Here is a 20,998-nt window from a genome sequence, read left to right as displayed (position 1 = left end):
CACTCGTCTGGTCCAAACCCTCCACTCTTTCTTGGTCCCTCACTCTGACCACCGACTCCTCACCGCAACCAACTCTGTGCAACCAACTCTGACCAACGGTGCAACCAACTCTGACCAACGGTGCAACCAACCCTGACCAACGGTGCAACCAACTCTGTGCAACCAACCAACTGTCCAACCACCTCTCCTTTTACTTCCGTGCGCGCCTTTTTATAGCGCCTCCGGCGGTTAAGCCGCCGGCGTTCAGGACACGCCCATCGGGGTGCTCACCTCGGCCCTGGTTGGTCGCGCGACCCTCGGGCTCCGCCCTGGATGACGACGGGCGGGCACGCCCCTCCTCCCCTCTGACGAGGTGGAGACACGCCTTCCTTCCCTGACTCGAGCCTCGTGGTCAATGGCGGTTATTGGAGGGGAGGTAATATTGGCAATCGAGGCTCGGCAATGACGAGAGGGGATGTAATATGGGATGGAGATTTTGGGGATGGGAAGGAAAGGGGATCTATTCTCTTTCACTGGTGCAATGGAGTATTTCAATTAATGGAAGACACAGCCTTACGCTAATACACATAATAAGGATATAACTGTCAAAAGAAAGGATATATCGTGTCCTGCATGTATGTTTTATGGACTAACTACAGAAACGCCCTTTGACCTTTATACAACCACAAACGGAGGGAGGAGGGGTGATATTTTACAACAACCTTTTACAACAACATTTTACCACAACAACAAAATAAAAAAACATTCTCATATCCACAACACTGCACCCTCCTCCCCTTAGGCACGTCCCGGGCCTATTACTTTTACCTTAGTGTGGCACGTAGGTGTAGTTCCCTCTACTTTTAACCTGACCCTGAGTGCGACAGTTTTAAAACATAAATAAATGTGTCCCGCTGCTCCATTGCACCCTGCCTAACAGACTTACGCCCACAGTTAACCGAATTGCGGAATGGTCTTCAAACTATACACTGACGGTGGGAAGCATTATTTACACTGACGCTATTTTTATTTACAAAACTAACCCAGGACCTGTAATTGTTCTTTCTGGGGGGGAGACAGTCTGCTCTGCATCAATGCACCATTAAAGCACCCAAAAACGCACCAAAGCACCCTCAAGCACCAATCGGTGCACAGTCATCACTGTTCATGAATAAAAATAACCAAACAACCCCTAACCCTGCAGGTGTCTCTTGCTCTTCGGCTCCCTCTGCTGGTTATTATTATTTGTCTTCCAGATGTTGTCATTCTCTTTTGCTTTGCTTACTGGCGGCCTATTTGCAATAAAGTGTGCCCAATGTGTCCTTCTTATTTATTTTATTTATGGCCCACAGGGCCGACTATGTGTGGTTCACCTGTGGGGCATCGGTGCCCTGTGGCCAAGGTCCGCCAGCAAGATTTCGGGCCCTCTTGGCCGGTTCCAGCAGAGGGGCCATGCCCCAACCCATGGGGTCCATAAGTGGTGCTCGGCCACAGGCATGTGGTCCATAATGTGGTGCATCGATGCAGACAGCTGGTTCTGGGAATTTCGGGCGCACAATGGCCGACCCACGCACGCTCCCCTCGGCGCCCAACGGCGCTCAGGTCCTCATGTGGGAGACAAAAAGGGGGGACAAGACAGATGAGCGAGGGGTAAGGTCTCAAGGGTACACATCAAAAAGGCAATGCAAGGCGAAATGCGTACGGAGGGCGAAGTGAGAAAGCTCGTCCCTACCGTACGTCACCCCCCTGTTACCTAGCCCACCCTTGCCCTTACCCCATATGTACAAAACCTACACATTACCAATTCGTCACTACTGTCACGTCTTCCCCATATTTCCCCTATATCAAATTCGTCTCCACAATCCCTCTACTTCAAAAATTTGCCATTATCAATTCATCATCAATCCTCATAAGGAGGCAGAGATGGAACATCAAAGCACAATGTCACACCCACGTCATGATGCGTCTCACAATCCAAACATTTGCATCATAAAAAATAATCAAACATGGCATGGTGTGGAGTACCTGTCACCTCAGGTGAGTGGGTGCAGATGGTGCGAGGAGATCCTTCATCCTAACTACCCTCTAAATGATTTTAACACACTTTACACTACCCGGGGTCTTCCTCCGGCCAAACCATTGGCCCTCTTACACTATGGGTTCTAAAAACCAATTCCCATTGGCCAAACTGTGGTGCTCTTCAATTTGGGGTCTCACTCCCCCGATTCATCTCCCGGTGCCCTCGTACAATTTCTGGGCTGTGGCGTGTACCTCTCCCAGTGGGTCTACCCACCTGCACCCCTCCACCACTGCAGTTGCCTCCGAGCTTACCTGCTCCTTACCCTAACCTATCTACCTGGGGAAGGCCCTCTGGCGCTCTCCCCACTCCGTGCCCTCTCTGGCACTGGGCTGCCCGATCCACACCCGGGATCCTCAGGCACCCACTCACAACTACCGGCTCCCAGAGCCCACCTGCGGCCTCACCTGGCCGACATCCTCACAGTGGTGGAGTGCCCAACCAACTACACACACTAACAGGCTACACGCCCAGCCATTTCCACAACACTAATGCACCCATCCACAACACCATTCTGCCACCGCACCACAAATGCCAATATCCAACCACAATTTACCTGCACCCTCTACCTAACACTTACACTACCCGCCCCGGGTACTCGTGAAAGGGGTCCACTCTTCCCCCATCCACACCTTCGCACCATGCACACCACTCCGTACCACTCACTCCAACTCTCTCCACACACCTGTACCTGCACACCTGTGCTCTCACACCTGGTGCCACCTGCACCCTTCTCTCCCCAAGCGCATTCGCGCTGATCCACAACACTCATTACTCACACACTGTTCCTCACACCTGTCCAGTTGCACACCTGTGCAATCACACCTGTTCAGTTGCACACCTGGGCAATCACTACTGCCAATCCTTTGCCAATCATCAAATTTTGTTTTTTTCCTAATTTTGGGTCCAAAACACTAACCTCATCACCCAGTCTACTCACTACTGCCTCTCGGTGCGCCAATTCCTGTCCAAAGCCCGGCTTCGTAAAGCCAAGCAATGGATGCTGGTTGTTTTGTGCCAGCGGCTGGATGCGTCCGGCACTCGGTGCAGGGACGGGGGTTTACCCGTGCCGAGATCCCACGCATCACCTCGGCGTGGAGCCATCCAATGTCCCGATCTCGACCTGCCGGCACGTCTCAACAAAACGTGGTCGCCATAACGACCCTTCCTATCGGGCTGCCCGCTCCGCCTAGTGGAGCACGGACGCGGCCGTTCAAAGCGAGGCCCAGCACGCACCGAGGGCCCGATTCGGCTATAAGTCGTTCTAAACTCTACCCCGTCTAACGTCGATGCTTCACCTGCATGCTTACACCCCGCAGCCCGTTCCTTGCTCACACATCCAGCCGTCTCCATGCTCCTCGTCGTACCTTTCCTTACACACCTCGGTACTCTCATTCCACTCACAGCCTTGGTCACACACCTGACCACCGAACATTTTGGCACACATTCGTTGGTCGCACACCTCACCAATACACCGCTTCGCGCCCCCTCCTCGGTCACCTCCTCTGTGACAATCACAGGTGTGCCCTCATTCGCACACCCAACCACGTGCCTCACCACCAACTCCAGCGTGCATTCCCACTCACGCTCTACCATTCCAGGTGCGCATCCTTCCATCCCAGGTGTACATCCTCGCTCACCTGTCACAACTAACTCACGCTCCATGTCACTCTCACTACTTTCACCTCCATTCCTGACAGCGCACTCACCCTTCTTCCAATTATACACTGACTCTTCCATAGAGGCCCTCATTTGTGCCATAAATTGCTCCATGAGGGCCTGCATTTGGGCCATCCCTCCCACTTGTGCAGCGGGTGCGGCCGCCGTAGCAATGTGCGAGGCGCCATTTTGTGCGTCTGATACTCCCTCAACCACACCTTCTTTCCTCTCCTCCACCATTTTTTTTTCTAAGTCCTGGGTCGATTCTACCCCGTCTATCTCTCCCACCGGCATCCCGTCGCCTTGAACAGCCATGGCGCGATTTCAAAATTCGGGTTTTGCTTAAAAAAAAACAAAGTTCGGCAGCTCGTAATTTTGACCAAATTTTTTTTTCTAGATGTTTAAAAAATTTGGTTCGGGCCCCGAATCTCACTCCCAGACACCAATTGTTATTCTAATAGTACAATTGGTGTTCCAAAATTTGGGCCTAACAAATTTAGTCCCAGGTTCGAATCCAACTCCTCGACACCAATTGTTATAGATCGCGGTTAGATGTTATAGACCGAGCGGTGGTGTAAGACCGCGACCTAACAAAACTCACCCGATTCACCCAGAACTTTGGCCGTATCGCACCGTAGCTGCTCAATGAGGGAAAAGACAAAAACGACGCAATGCAAGAGGAAAAGGAATTAAAACGAGAAGACGTACAGACGAGTAATGGGGTTTATTATTTACACACACAAGCAAAAAGGAGCAATCAAGTTTATTTACAACACATAAGACGCAGGTGACACAGTGCAAATACTAGCTTATCTACAGGCTTAACTTATCCCATGACAGAACAAACAAAAGACACTGACTCACGCGGGGAATTGCAGGAATCGCAGGATGTGGATGGCTGGAGGGAGAGGGAAGTCCAAGGGGGGTCATGCAGCACGATCGGCGCGTTTAGCAGCCGCCGTTCCTTTTCGGCCCTGCTCCAAACCGCCGCCCAGGCCCCAAGCGGCTGCCGGGTGTCGCTGCTGCTCCCGCCTCCACTTGCCTTGCCAGGCCTTGTCCCACTCGTCTGGTCCAAACCCTCCACTCTTTCTTGGTCCCTCACTCTGACCACCGACTCCTCACCGCAACCAACTCTGTGCAACCAACTCTGACCAACGGTGCAACCAACTCTGACCAACGGTGCAACCAACCCTGACCAACGGTGCAACCAACTCTGTGCAACCAACCAACTGTCCAACCACCTCTCCTTTTACTTCCGTGCGCGCCTTTTTATAGCGCCTCCGGCGGTTAAGCCGCCGGCGTTCAGGACACGCCCATCGGGGTGCTCACCTCGGCCCTGGTTGGTCGCGCGACCCTCGGGCTCCGCCCTGGATGACGACGGGCGGGCACGCCCCTCCTCCCCTCTGACGAGGTGGAGACACGCCTTCCTTCCCTGACTCGAGCCTCGTGGTCAATGGCGGTTATTGGAGGGGAGGTAATATTGGCAATCGAGGCTCGGCAATGACGAGAGGGGATGTAATATGGGATGGAGATTTTGGGGATGGGAAGGAAAGGGGATCTATTCTCTTTCACTGGTGCAATGGAGTATTTCAATTAATGGAAGACACAGCCTTACGCTAATACACATAATAAGGATATAACTGTCAAAAGAAAGGATATATCGTGTCCTGCATGTATGTTTTATGGACTAACTACAGAAACGCCCTTTGACCTTTATACAACCACAAACGGAGGGAGGAGGGGTGATATTTTACAACAACCTTTTACAACAACATTTTACCACAACAACAAAATAAAAAAACATTCTCATATCCACAACAATATATATATATATATATATATGAAGGAGCTGCGCTCCAACGCGAGTCGAAAGAATTGACGCGTCCAAAGACGGAAATTCGTCCGAGTTGCTTTAATGCACGTATCAAACTCGGGTACTCTGAAAAGCCCGTTTATCGGGCAGCAATATATATACACATTTATGCCGAGGCGTTTGCCCGGGAAAACCGAGACCGGGCATGCCCGGGTGTCAAGGGCGAGTCCTGGAAAGGCGAGTCTGGACATGCCCGGGCGTCCTGGACGCGGCCTGGCAAGTCGAGGCTGGGCGTGCCCGAGCGCTCTGGGCGAGCCCTAGAAAGGCGAGAGCGGGCGTGCCCGGGCGCTCTGGGCGAGCCCTGGAAAGGCGAGAGCGGGCATGCCCGGGAAAGACGAGACCGGGCGTGCCCGGCATGGCGATTGCGCCCTGGCCGCGTCCTGGCAGGTGCAAGGCGATTGTGTACATCCAGCGGGAACCGCTATCTATCTATCTATATATATATATATATATATATATATATATATATATATATATATATATATATATATATATATATATGTATATTGTTGCGGATATGAGGATTGCATTTTTTTGATTGTGTGTATTGTAGTGGTAAATTGTTGTGTAACCTTGGTTGGATATGGCCCCTCCTGCCTCCAGAGTTGTGTAAAGGTAAAAAGGGCGTCTCAGTAGTTATTCCATGAAACACCACATTGAAGGACACGATAAAACCCTTGTTCAGTAGCTTATATCTTATTATGTGTTTTAGAGTAAGGCCTTGTCTTCCATTAGAACGACACTCCATTGCACCGAATCAATTAAGAATAGCTCCCCTTCAATAATTCAATTTCCCAGCCAAACTCTCCATCTGTGGGTAAAGCAGTTCACAAGCGTGGGATGCACGCCCTCTCATTTCGCTGCGATGGTGAATATGTGCTCCGTGCTCTGTTTGAACAGGAGGGGCGGGGTCGCCAGGGAGAGGCAAGCCCAGGGCACGCCACGAAGGGCGGGGCTGTTCAGCCCCATGCCCAAATAAGGAAACAAGCCCGTGGCTCGCCACGAGGGGCGTGCCGTCGGCGCCATGCCCAAATAAGGAGACAAGCCCGTGGGATTACCATACAAGGTCATGAAACAGAGCACGGGGGGGGGGGGGGGGAGGGCGGTACCGAAACCGAGGGGGGCGTGTCGGACCCGCGCTGAAGGTATGAGAGAAGGGTGCGACGATCGCTGGGAAACAAGCTACACGAGAGATACGGCAGATGAGTCCAGGTGCGTAAGAGGGTTGGCAGTCCACCGGGAGAGAGTTCAGAGTTGCACCGGAGTTGCGTGAGAGATACGAAAAGCCTTTGACAAAGAGCCGCTTCAACCAGCCCCGTTTCAACCAGCGAGTGACCCTGCCGGCATGCGCTGTAAAGCCGAATACAAGGAGCTGCCGGCGTGCGCTGTAAAGCCGAATACAAGGAGCTGCCGGCGTGCGCTGTAAAGCCGAATACAAGGAGCTGCCGGCTCCTCGCCTCCCGCCCGGAGTGGACCTGCTCGCTGTGCCCTGTGATCCCACCTGCTCATCCCTCCAAACGATTCCTACCCTTCCATCCATTTGCGTACGTGAGTTTGTGCTGTTCGTGCTGTCCTGGGTAGTAAACTAAGTCAGTATAAGCTAGTAATTTGCACTGTGTTACCTGCTTTTTCATGTCCGCTGTAAATACCCGTGACTGCTCTTTTTGCTTATGTGTGTGTAAATAATAATAAACCCTGTTACTCTTCTGTACGTCTTCTTCTTCTTCCTCTTTGCATTCGTCGTCTTAGTCTTTTCCCGATTGAATAGCGGTGGCGCGATACGGCCAACGTTTGGGTGAATCGGGTTTAGTCGGGGAACAACTGTTCGGTCGCGGAGCCTCCGCTCGGCAAACATACCATCCTTAACCGCGTACCGTAACAATATATATATATTCACAAGCAATGCTGTTTGTTAATTTAGTTGGACAGAAATGTTAAAAATCACAATTTTACATAATACAGATATGAGATCAATAAGGAAGTGTTCACAATCACGACTGCGGCTTGAAATAGGAAGTTCAAGGCCTAGAAAAATCACAGGTCTTGATGTCATACAATGACAGCCAATCATGCATCTTTCTTCCTTCTGTTCTCTTAAAATTCAAAGCCACCTTTCTTTAGGTCTGCCAATCAGCAAGATGTCCATCATTGAAGCAGCTGAGGGATCAGATAAGGAATCTGCAAGTTTTTTAAAATATCAAACTTACCCCCACAGGCCCACAGTGAAACAGGAAGAGTTCCGGGTTTGGTTCCAAATGATCATGGCAGACCAAGGCAAGCACGGCATCATCCTGGACTGATCCATTTTGCACCGAGACTTCATTCAAAGTTGAATAAGGAAATGTCTCCAACTCCTCCTGCCAGAAAGCAAACACCCGAGGGTGCCTTTTATTTAATTATGATTTCCATTTCGTCCTCTGTTTCACACTTTCCTTTGACCATGTTTTATTCGTTCATTCATTCATTCATTGGTGTGCAGCACTTGGATGCTGGCTGCACCACCATAGAAGTACGTCTGTGCCACAGATATGGTACCTCTGCATATTACTTCAGGAATTTGGAGACCAGAGTGGCAGTTTATAGTTAGGTCGGAAATTGAACTCAGATTAGACAGCTCAAAATCGAAGATATGCTACTTCTGAGATATTTATCTCATTCAATTACCTGATCTCAAAATGCATATCTTGATTACCTCAACTTTTATTTTTCAATTCTGCCAGCTATGGAACCACCTTCCAGATGCTGTACTGTCTCGCTTTTTTTATTTTTTTTTTATTTTTTTTACAAGATCGAGGCTCGTGAAAGAGCGAACATTAATCACACAGAAAGACAAACAGACACACAAAACAAATAACATCGGGAGCGGTAGACAAGATGGGGAGAGAGGGGGAAGGACACAAACACAACATTTGAGAGCAGGGACCGAGAGACATGGAGACATCGAGAGAACTGTGGGAGGGAGAGGGCTTTGGGGGGGAGGCATGGGAAGGGGGGGGGGGGGGGTGGGAGAGGTATAAAACATATGGACACTGCCAAGACTTCCAGGAAAGAAGTTGGAATTTCAAACAAGGTGGATCTGGGGTGAATTAGTGGGGGTAGAAAAGATCAAGGTTTTGGATGGGGGAAGATTCCCTCCAGGACTCCAAGCAAACAGTGCAAGCCATCTCCTGTCATCCCAAATTCTGTACCATGATCATTATTACCCCCATTAACCTTTCCTAACCAAAACCAGCTTATTGTTTTCATTTTTTTCCTAACTGTCCTCTCTTCTTGTTCATTCATTCCCTTGATGTTTGTCAAACTGTCAGTTCTACCTTGCTCTTCTATGATATTTGGTCTTGTAAAGAAAAAAAAAGAAAACAAGTAGAACTACATTCAAAGTACACCTCCCTATGCCAAATAAATAAATATTATATCCTCCAGCATGCCACATTGCCGGGGCGCTGAGGCCCATGGAAACGGAATTGGGAAGGAGTGGTGTACATTAATTTAATGATTAATTGTGTATTGAAAATAAATAAGTAAGAATCAGAAAATAATTACTTTATTGATCAACTGGCTAATACTGCATGAATCAATCAATTAATCAACTGCCTGAACCACCAGTGTTTCATCCGAATCTGTAACTTTTTGGAAATAAATTAAATAAAAAATTTATCGAAAAAATTAAATAAGTAATCGATTAATTTATAAATAATTAATCGATTAATTGATTAATCAATGAATTAAAATACCCTTTACAGCCAAATCACTTGTTCGTTGTCGTGTCCAAATATCACCTTCCTCGGTCAAAAGGTACCTGAGATATTGCCTTGGTTAGAAAGAAAATAAATAAGTACTTAATAAATCGATAATAATTAAGTAATTAATGAATTACTTGATTAATCAAAAAATACCGTTTTTGTCAAAGCACATGTTCACTATTGTGCCCAAATGTCAGCTTCCTAGCTCAAAGGATACCCGAGATATCGCCCGGACAAACAAACAAATGAAAAATCGATCAGAGACCAGGGACTTGCTGGAATGTACTTTTTATCGGCCATTTTGGACAAATATGGCGGCCGAACCACGTGACCGATGACGTCATCATTATTTGTTTTCTAAATTAATTTATTCCTTGATGACGCTCAAGAAATTTCATCTTGATCGGATGAAGTTTTGTACTTGTCGAATTATGACGTCATAATGGAGGCACCAATGACATCATCATTAACATATTTTATTCCTCATGGAGAGTTCTTAACAATGAGCCATGTCACAATTTTTTCTATTCAGCACTTTCGGACATATAGAGGTGCAAGGTTTTTCCGTTTTTACAAGATGGCGGCCGAACCACGTGACCGATGACGTCATTAGTTTTTTTTTCTCCACCAGTTTATGCCGACATGGCGCTCAAGAAATTGCATCTTGATCGGATGAAGTTTTGTACTTGTTGAATTATGACGTCATAATAGAGGCACCAATGACATCATCATTAACATATTTTATTCCCCATGGAGAGTTCTTTACAATGAGCCATGTCTCAATTTTTTCTATTCAGCACTTTTGGAGACATAGAGGTGCAAAGTTTTTCGGTTTTTCCAAGATGGCGGCCGAATCACGTGACCAATGACATCATCAATTGGGCACAGTCTATTCCAGGACAAGACAAATATGTGTGTAAAGTTTGGCGATTCTATGTGCAACGGTGTAGACGTAGTGCTGAGCACAGACAGACAGACAAACAAACAGACAGACAAACATACAGACAAACCAACCGATCAACATACTTGCCGGAATATTTTCCGGCAAGTAACAAGAAAACAAGAAATATGTCGTGCATAGCACGATACTTGCAAAATCCCTAAAATAAGTTGTTGGCCTATGATGACCTCAAAAATACTTGGTGGTTGAATTCAGTGACCTGGTATGCAAATCCTCTTCAAATTTCAAGTTAATCAGATGAAAATTGACGATTTTAGAAATTCGATAAAGTTGGTGACCTTTGGCCAATGTTGACCTATTGACCTTTTGACCCCCCAAAAATGGGCTTCTTGCTTATGACCAACTCTACCATTTGGTGAAGTTTCGTGAAGATCACTTGAAAATTGTGACCTGTAGGCAAATGACATACAGACAAACAGACAGAATAGCGCACAAGACCAACCAATACACTTGAAAAATCTTTGATTTTCGCAAGAATACAAGAAAAGAAGAAAGAAACCGGAGTGAAAACTGAGTACTCCCTTTCAGTGTGCGTCATTGCTGAGCCCCCTTCTGTGCCCGGCAATGACGTCATGCAGCGTCAGGAGATGGCATAGGAAAGGAGCGGTGTGCAATTAGAATGTAAGGCTGTCCAGAATTTGTGTATCATTACAGTTTGTCAGATAGCCTCGAATTATGTCCACTGAACTCTGGGATGTATAATCTGAGCTCCAATCTGTACCTAGTTATAAAATGTCACCCTGGGCCCGGTTGCTAGAAGCTCGGATACTTAAAACCCTGGATAAGAGCTATTCTGCGGTTAAGATTCTTATTTTGTGGATAACTATCCGAAGGATAAAATCCGGTTGGATCGCTATCCACCAGATAAGGTGCGGATAAACTTTTGATTGGTAGATGGCAATGTCCCACAATGCATTTCACCGTCTCGTCCGCTTGCAAAGCTATCATGGCGGCTGAAGTCAAACAGACAAGAAAGAGGAAGGTAAACTTTTGGCCCAGCGAACGGGATATTTGCTGTGTCGGGCGGCAGAAGATCATATAAAGCTCATTAGGAATAAGTTTTCCAACACCCAAACGAATGATTTACAGAGAAAGAATGATTGACGATCACAGCTGCCATCAATGGCGTCGGAGACAACTATTGCTCGGTGGTTCAATCCATCCACAACCTTTTGAGATACCTTGCAATATATCATCCCCCCCCCCCCCCTCCTCATTTCAATGGTGAAGAATCACTTAAAAATTCTCGGATCCAGATCTTCAATAAAATATAATCATTTCGTCTTTGTCAAACACCCAAAGCCTCCACCAAATTTCATCCAAATCCATCCACAACTTTTTGAGATATCCTGTTTGCAAACAAACAGACAGTGGTGGAAACATAACCTCCATCCACCTTTGGTGGCGGAAGGAATAATAAATGTTCCAAGATTTTTGCACGAAATTTCTTAAAAGTCCAGAAATCCTAGCAAATGGAATGGGCCAGCTTACAAAACCCTTTGTGAAGAACATTACTGAGCACACGTAGGGTTTCCTCACCTGCAAGTAATGGACGACATCATCCAATGAACCTATGTGAAAAGCACGACATTTGGTTGCTTTGTCTTGCATGTAAAGGATGTAGGTAATGAGGTGACTAAAAGCATTGCACAAAAGAAGGGTAGAAAAGAACATCGTCATTACCTGCGGCACCGAAGGTGCATGCAGGTTATGTTTTCACCCCTGTCTGTCTCTCTGTTTGTCTGTGAAAAAATATCTCAAAAAGTTGTGGACGGATTCAAATGAAATTTGGCAGAGTTGTAGCGCATGTGACAAGGACAAAATTATTCGATTTTGGTGAAGAACTGAATATGGATTCAGATACGATAATTATTTAATTTTTGAGTGATTCTTTACCATTGAGAGATTGGGTGAAAAGCGACATACAGCGTGATACTTAAACTAGAACAATGCGACTGTGTCGCCAATATGCCTCCGCATAGTCCCACAACGGGAAGATGCCATCACTCTGCATATGAATGGGTTGTGGATCACGTTTGTGAAGTTTCATGTTGGTCGGATAAGGTTCGTTTTTCTATCCAAGATGGCTGCCAAACCACGTGACCTATGACATCATCATTTTCAAACTACATGCAACAGTGCTGTTCGATGATATTGGTAAAATTTCGCAACGATAGGGCGAGCGATTTCAGAGATATAATTATTTCATATTTCCCTTCAATCGAATATGGCTGCCAAACCATGTGACCAATGATGCCATAAATCGAATATTTCAATACAAATGGGTCATAGATCATGTGCATGCAATTTCAGATTTTTACGATAAGAAATTCGGTAAAAACATTTTTGCCTGGTATACCATTTCACTGATGATATCATTATAATGCTTTTGTTCTCCATTGGGAGTGCTTGACAATGTGCCAAGTTTCAAATTTTTCCATTCAGCGGTTTCCGAGGAACGAACGAACAGGAACGAATTTTCACTGAGCTATTTATTTCAGCTCAAACCGCAAGAACTCAAAAGCACTGAATAGCCCGTTAACACGGGCGGCAATTTATAATGAAAGTTCACCACACAAAAGCCACGCCTCTCAGGCGGGGCGTGGTATGCAAATAAGTCAGCCACGCCTCTCAACGGGGCGTGGTATGCAAATCGCGAGTCCGCCCGGGCGAGGCAAGTCCGGACATGTCCGGGCGAGTCCGGGCAAGTAACCGCCCGCCGGTTACGTCATCCGCCGGTGCAAGGTGATTGTGCCATGCTTCCGGTAACCGCTACAATGTACTATTATTATCTTCAAAAGGTTTAGTATTCACGAACAGCTATCAAAAGTTAAAAAGGTTAACCTTAAATGATACCGGAAATCGGACCGGAAGACGACGACAGAGGAGAGGAAGAGGCGGAGCGAGAGAGTCGGAGAAGAAGCGAAGCTGGTTGCTTTGTGGTCTGCAACAAACGTTGTCGAGCAAGAGTCACGTACTTTGGGTTTCCTGGGAAAAAGGAATTCCTGCGATAAAGTTGTTATTGCTGTGACGAATCATCCTGCGTGTCAGGTTTGGCGTCAGATTCCGAAGAATCATCGCTGGGTCGTGACGACTCGAGAACGAGCCGTCGACCATTTTGGACTCGTGCGCTTCGCGCGTCGAGCAAACTTTCCTTGGTTCGTTAACCGTTTCCACTGCTTTCAGACGCATCTGTGGTGTGTGTGTGCACCGAGGCTTTTGACGATTACTTTGCGGCTTGCCGACCGTGAACAGTGAAAGTTCATACCGGAAGGGCGCCGTTGGATTTCCCAGTCGCCGTGAGTGCGCCTTTGTGCCGCTTTAACCACGTGACCATTTTCTCCGCTTTGGGCCACGTACGCCTTTGTGCCGCTTTAACCACGTGACCATTTTCTCTGCTTTGTGTCGTTTTGGGCGGCGTGTCTGTGCCTGTCCTCCGAACGAGATTCTGGTTTCGATTCGACATCGTTCCGTTGATCACTGGAGGGGACCAACTCTGAGCTCGAAGACCAGAATATAGAGACACTGGGGAAGGTTATTTTCCATTCACTTGGAGCCCAGTGAGTAACCTCATTTATGTTAATGGATGGTACCATCATAGGAGATATTGATTGTACTCAGGATTCCTATTATTGTTGTACTGTTATTTTTGTGTGATTTTTAATACAATATTTGTTTGTATTATTGGTGTTTGTATTATTTGCAATTGATGTGGTTCACCATTGATTTTTGACTCAGGATAACATTTTTCTGCCGTGGCTCCTCTCGGGGTTCGGAGGTATACCGAGACCAGGAGATCGTAGAGGAACCTGTAACACAATCAATAATATTTGTCCTTTTTAAATTCCATCAACATTTTTATAATCAATATTTGTACATTTTTTAAATTTCCATCAACCTTTTTACAATCAATAATATTTGTCCTTATTTCATTTTTAATTCCATCTACCGTTTTACAATCAATAATATTTGTCTTTTTAAAAATTCCATCAACCTTTTTACAATCAATAATATTTGTCCTTTTTAAAATTCCATCAACATTTTTACAATCCATAATAACTCCTTTTAAAAAATTCCGTGAACCTTTTTACAATAGGCATCGCAGGTAAGGTTTGAACGTGCACGGAGAGGCTTCAGCATAACGAGGAAGAAGGGGAAAGGAAGTTGAACAAGCGTTACGCCTAGGCCCCCCGTCGGTGAAGTGATGTGAGTTGACAAAGTGGAAGACGCAAGGCGGCCATCTTGGATTTTGACGTGGCGACCCAATTTTCAATAGCCTTCTTCCTTATGTGTAGATACACCCACACACCAGATTAGAAGTTGGTACTTCGCTTATTTTTCAAGATATTCCGCTCACAAGATTCAGACATACATGGCGGCGGCCATCTTGGATTTTGACGTGGCGACCCAATTTTCAATAGCGTTCTTATGCGAAGATACACCCACACACCAGATTAGAAGTTGGTACCTCGCTTATTTTTCAAGATATTCCGCTCGCAAGGTTCAGACATACATGGCGTCAGTCATACATGGCGGCGGCCATCTTGGATTTTGACATGGCGACCTAATTTTCAATAGGGTTCTTCCATATGCCTAGTTGCACCCACACACCAAATTAGAATTCGGTCCTTCGCTTACGCACGCACTTACGCACGCACGGACGCACACATGGACGGAGGGGAAAACCATAGTCCCCCTTTCGCTCCGCGGTGCGACGGGGGACAATAATCATGAGCGGGAGGATATTAAAGAGAGAAGGAACCCAGAAACCACTGCACAACTAACTTCCCTTTACACTCCACGAAGTTTAAATACTTCTCTTATCGCAGAGCAAATCTTGAGAGTTTGAATTTAAGAATCTTTTTTTTTTGTTTCCAAGGTCCCCCCAAGAGGGGTGCACCATTCCTCGGCGTACTGCCGGTGGCCCGACATATGTTCAATGTATGTATCCCGCGATCCCTTGATTGCGTCAATACAGCACAATCTTCTCATCAGTCTGCGGTAAGGTCGTGAAATCCCCAGACGATTCAGGGCAGACGCATTGCCTGCGAACCACGACCCCAACGCCCCGACCACAAACCCGCACACCTGGACGCCCTTGCCCTCCGCTGCCAATGCTCGGCGCAACTCTGAATATTTTTCTTGTTTGGCCGTTGCACAGGCAGTGAGGGCATCAGTGCCATTGTCAAAGGGGACAGCCACATCCACAATGGTGAGCTTGTTTCCCTCCACCACGGTGATATCAGGTCTTTCGCGTGGGGAGGGATCACCAGGGACGTGTTGGTCAACAAAGACTTCCCCATGACAAATGGCCTTGACCAGGCCAGGACCAGGCCCCATCTTCCGGATCATGTTGTGCCGGCGACGGATGGGCATCATGCTCGGGAGACAGTGGTCCACAATGTGTGCCAGAGTCTCTCGAGGATAGTCACACCGCCGGCACTTCATTGGGCAGGAGGGGTTCCACCGGTGTATGGCAGCATTCGTAGGCAGACAGTTGAGCCTCGCCCTGTGAATGAAGCGCCAGTCGCAAAAACGCATGAAGGATCCCGCGCGAATCCATGAGGAGCCGTTGGCAAACCTATCTCCCTTCAGGCAAGCGGCCACCTTCCCTTGGTCTGGCATGGCGAGCAACTGTTGGGCAAACTTCTCACTGGTCCAGCTCCTCAGTGCAGCACAGATTTCACCCGCACCACACTCCTGGGACTGGGCCAGAGAGACCACTGACTCGCCTGAAAGGGCGCGGCGGATAGTTATTTTCAATGTTCTCGCCGCAGCCCTCGCCCTTGACCATAGGGTAGAAATTTGGCCGCTATTCCCAGAATTCGCCAACCCCTCCATAGAGCCAGACAAGAACTTGTCTACGTCTGACTCCTCAGGATCGCAGTGGATCGTTCGGCGGACGACCGACAAGAGTTGCTGTGAGGCAATGCTGCGCAAAGAAGGGTCTTTTGAGGCCAGAAGCCGCACCGTCTGAATGATGGTTTGGATATCTGCCTCAGACCCGGGGTGCGACCCCAACCACCACAACCACCAACCTGTATGGCCCCATCTCCCAATGGTGAAGACTGAAGAATCACTAAAAAAAATATATATATACGAGCCGGATCCACATCTTCACCCAAATCAAATCATTTCGTCCTTGTCCCATATTATACTGCTCCGCCAAATTTTGTACGAATCTGTCGAACGTTTTGGGATAACTTGATCATAGATAGAGACAGGCGAAGCATTTTTGATTGAAGAAGAATCTTTTCTTTGTTTTTCAGGTTCCCCCAAAGGGGGTGCACCGTTCCCGGAGGTACTGCAATACCGGGTCGATGCGTGGAGCGGACGGAGCAAGCCCCTAATCCAACTCCCGATGCCAAAAATCCATTTAATAGACTAGTCCCGCATTGCGGGACATATCAGCTATTAAACTGATAAGAACAGATACTACACTTGATCTTAGCCAAAAGGCCGAGAAGCGATAACTTAAAAAGGTTTAACTGTGTCCTTTTGAAGGGCAATCTCATTGATGATTTAGAGGCGCCGATTCGTGGGAAAATGAAAATTCTCTCTAAATGGCAGACCGTTCGACACCTCCATTGAAGCTTACGATCTCCTTTGATATCCTGCTATTAAACATTCCTGATGTGATATATTTATTTTGTTTATCTTGTGAGAAATATAGGATTTATTGTGTGAAGGAAAACTGGAAGAGAGGAGTAAGGGTGGTGAAAACACGTCATTTCCGCAGAGCGTTAGAGCCGCGTGGTGTGCGTAAAAACCCGGCATTGCGGATCGCGATTCCAATGCTTTTGTCCATTAGACACACCAGCTATGAATAAATTGTGAATAATACATTAGAGGACCCGAATCGATTTGGGGGGTTTTATGATTTTTACAGGGATCAAGCCACGTGGTTTATTGCGAATGCAGCACAACAGGAGGAGATCACGTCGTATTTGTACTCCTGACTTGGGAAGTCGATCCACTCGCAATCCGTTCCAGTTGTTCCATCCAGCTTTGCATGCTCCGCCAATCAGAGGACCGTCGGGGTTAGAAGAGGAAGAGGGTAAACCTAGTTTATCCGACGAGATGCAGATCTGAGAATCGAGTGAATGACGGAGACAGAGGGCACCATTATAATGATGAAAGCACCATCTCCTCTCGCTCCTCTTCCTCAGCCTCATTCTCATCCCCTCTCCTCCTTATCTCCTCTTCCTCTGTGTGCCGAAGCCTCTCCGTGCACGTTCGAACCTTACTTGTGATGACTGTTGTAAAATGGTTGACAGAATTTTTTAAAAGGTTGATGGAGTTAAAAATAAAAAGGACAAATATTGATTGTAAAACAGCTGACATAAGACACCCAGAATTTCTAAACAAATCTATGGGCACTTGCAGGATGGTCCAGACTCGAGAGGTATGCACACTCACCTCGCATCCCGACCCAACTACAAACTCTTTCACATGTAAAGCGAATCATCAGTATGCCTTCCCTCGGATAGACGTTGAACATAAATCCTGTCCGCTGACAGTTGCTGGACATTAAAGACCCCCACGGTGTCCTTCACAAAGACTAGGTGAGCACCTTGGCCATATTCCAAATTCCTGCTCCAACCTACAGGGCCATCAGCAGCACAGACCCCTACGGTGTCCTTCACAAAGACTAGGGGAGCACCCTGGCCATATTCCAAATTCCTGCCCCAACCTACAGGGGGCATCAGCAACACAGGCACACCGCAGGCGATGACGCAACTCGCAGCCTTGTGAGACTACAGTGTACACACACAAAAAAGAAACACCCACACTGAGATATTCTAAATACGTAAACAAGAAATATGTCGTGTATAGCACGATGCTTGCGAAATCCATAACATAAGTTGTTGGCCTATGATGACCTCAAAATTACTTGGTGGTTGAATTCAGTGACCAGATAATCAAATCCTCTTCAAATTTCAAGTTAATTGGATGAAAATTGAGGATTTTAGAAATTTGGCCAATGTTGAGCTTTTAGCCTATGTTGACCTCAAAAATAGTTAGTGGTTGAATTCAGTGACCACATATGCAAATCTTCAAATTTCAAGAAAATCGGATGAAAATGAGCATTTTAGAAACTTGACAAAGCTGCTGTCCTTTGGCCTATATTGACCCTTTGACCCCAAAAACAACAGGCTTCTTGTTTATGACCAACTCTACCATTTGGTGAAGTTTCGTGAAGATCAGTTGAAAATTGTGACCTGTAGGCGACTGACATACAGACACAGACAAACAAATGAAAAATCGGTCAGAGATCGAAGACTTGCCGGAATGTACTTTTTTTTATTGGCCATTTTGGACAAATATGGCGGCCGAACCACGTGACCAATGATGTCATCATTATTTGTTTTCTAAACTAATTTATTCCTAGATGATGCTCAATAAATTTCATCTTGATCGCATGAAGTTTTGTACTTGTCGATATATGACGTCATAATGGAGGCACCTATGACATCATCATTAACATATTTTATTCCCCATGGAGTTATTTACAATGAACCATGTCTCAATTTTTTCTATTCAGCACTTTCGGAGCTATAGAGGTGCAAAAATTTTCGGTTTTTCCTAGATGGCGGCCGAACCACATGATCGATGACGTCATCATTGTTTTTTTTCTCCACCAGTTTATGCCGACGTGGCGCTCAAGAAATTGCATCTTGATTGGATGAAGTTTTGTACTTGTCGAATTATCAAATTATGATGTCATAATGGAGGCCTTGGGCCGAGAGAGTTAAAAATTGGGCAGTCTATTCCAGGGCAAGACAAATATGTGTGTAAAGGTTGGCATTCTACGTGCAACGAGATTGAAAATCTCGCGAGAATCTCAGACGGTGGGAGGGATTTTCGAAGCTCCACACGGTCTCCACGTTTTTCGAAGTTAAGTCTGTTCACAATTGTATTTTGTCGAAACTGTATTTATCTTTCGGTGTGTGAAGTTATTGTGTGCAACTTTGGTTGTTTCTCGGTGTTTATCTTTCATAAATTGATCGTCTGTTTGCTGTGTCGTGTCTTGAGGCCTTGTACAGTGTGCACTGTACAACCTTGAGGCTTTGTTTTTCTCTCAGCGGTCCGTCATTTGTGATCCAATAACTTTCGTTCTCTGTATTCCCAGGCTTTTCACCCATAGCCTACTTCCTTGTGGAAATCTCAACTCAAAAAAAAAAAAAACAAAAAAAAAAACAAACATTTCCTTCTCTGTTCTCATTCGTTTATTCATTCTTATTCGTTCGTTCGTTCTTCGACCACGTGTTTCTCCCCCATTTCCCCAGATAGTTTTCACTCATTAACCTTCAATGTTTACACTTTCCCCTCAAGTTATGTATTCCGTCATATTTTATAACATCTTTTTCTTCTTCTTCTTTAAAAGGCTGCTTTCGACTTGCTCACCAAATCAATTCATCCCAAAAAAAATATCCATCTCCTATAGTGCCTTTTTTCTACATTCCCTAAACTCTCCTGCACTCCATCCTCCATCCAGCGTCCTTAAACGTATTTTTAACTCGAAGGTCACAAGAAACTCATTTTGCAATAAATGTTCGTTTCCCATAAATCGTACACTTTCAAAAATCCAATCTCACCCCTCCCCTCCAAATCTTCCCCATAACCCCTCCCCTCCAAATCTTCCCCATCATCCCTCCCCTCCAAATCTTCCCCATCACCCATCCCTTTCAAATCTCCCCCCTTGCCCCCTCCCTCCTAAACTACCCCCTCACCCCTCCCCGCCAAGACGCCCCCTCGCCCCTCCCCTCCTAGACTCCTGCCTCACCCCTCCCCTCCAAATCTCCCCCATATCCCATCCCTTTCAAATCCCTCCCCTTGTCCCTTCCCTCCCAAACTCCCCCCTCACCCCTCCCCTTCAAATCTCCCCACCCTCATTGCTTCTCAATTTCCCCCCTCTCACTCCCCCTCCTCAAAGCGTCCTCCCCGCTTCTTCCCCCTTCAAACTCTCACCTCCATCTCCCCCAACCTTCTGCCTCGCTCTTCCCCCTCCTCAAATAACACCTCATTGTGGCTCACCCAATCACCATCAAACCTTTTGTCCGCCCCATCCTTCCCTTTCTCCGAGCTATTCTGAAATCTCTGACACACCTTCAACAGCTCTCCCTATCTCTTCCACCTCTTCCACATCTTACCCTACCCCTCCTCCCCCCTGTTCTGTATCTGATGCTCCCCCTTCCTCTTCATTAACGGTATGGACCTCAAACATCCGGGGCCTTCGTTCAAACTTAACTGATCTCTCCATACAGGTTGCTTCTGTCAAACCAGACGTGATCTGCTTAACAGAAACTTTCCTCCTTTATGATGTCTCTGATTCCATAGTATCTCTCCCGGGCTACTCCCTCCTCCGGTATGATAGACCTGAGCCTCGTCCTGGAGGTGGGGTTGCTATCTTTATCAAAAACTCTCTTCCTCACTCGCCCTGCACTGCACTCTCTCCACCTCACCCCCAGGAATACCTCTGGCTACGGCTTCCCCTTCGCTCCCACCTCTTGTTCATATGTGTGTTGTACCGTCCACCAAACAGTGATGACTCCATCTTCATCTCGCTGTCTGATGATATGGACCAACTTCTATCTACTCATCCCAACTCTCTCTTCCTCATATGTGGTGATTTCAATTGTCACCATGCCAGTTGGCTGGGTGTGGGTACCTCTCACCAGCCATGGCTCTTCAGCAAAGGACTT

The 20,998-nt window shown here is 46.8% G+C and overlaps 1 protein-coding gene and 1 non-coding gene across 2 annotated transcripts in view; both read right to left on the bottom strand.

Moving 5' to 3' along the window:
* LOC137432158 (epidermal growth factor receptor kinase substrate 8) overlaps positions 1 to 20,998 on the bottom strand; it is a 68,656-nt gene that overhangs the window by 18,371 nt on the left and 29,287 nt on the right. Inside the window, exon 6 of the mRNA XM_078783939.1 lies at positions 7,796 to 7,945. Within this exon, the coding sequence (XP_078640065.1) occupies positions 7,796 to 7,945 (150 nt within the window). The remainder of the gene's footprint in view (positions 1 to 7,795; positions 7,946 to 20,998) is intronic.
* Positions 16,572 to 16,763, bottom strand: LOC137433248 (U2 spliceosomal RNA). The gene has a single exon (XR_010985640.1). It is a non-coding gene; the product is annotated as a U2 spliceosomal RNA (small nuclear RNA).

This window comes from Myxine glutinosa, chromosome 8 (assembly GCF_964187855.1).
Source record: "Myxine glutinosa chromosome 8, kmMyxGlut1.1, whole genome shotgun sequence".
Lineage (NCBI taxonomy): Eukaryota > Metazoa > Chordata > Myxini > Myxiniformes > Myxinidae > Myxine > Myxine glutinosa.
Note: the sequence above shows the minus strand (reverse complement) of the source record. Positions and strands in the feature narration are given on the sequence as shown.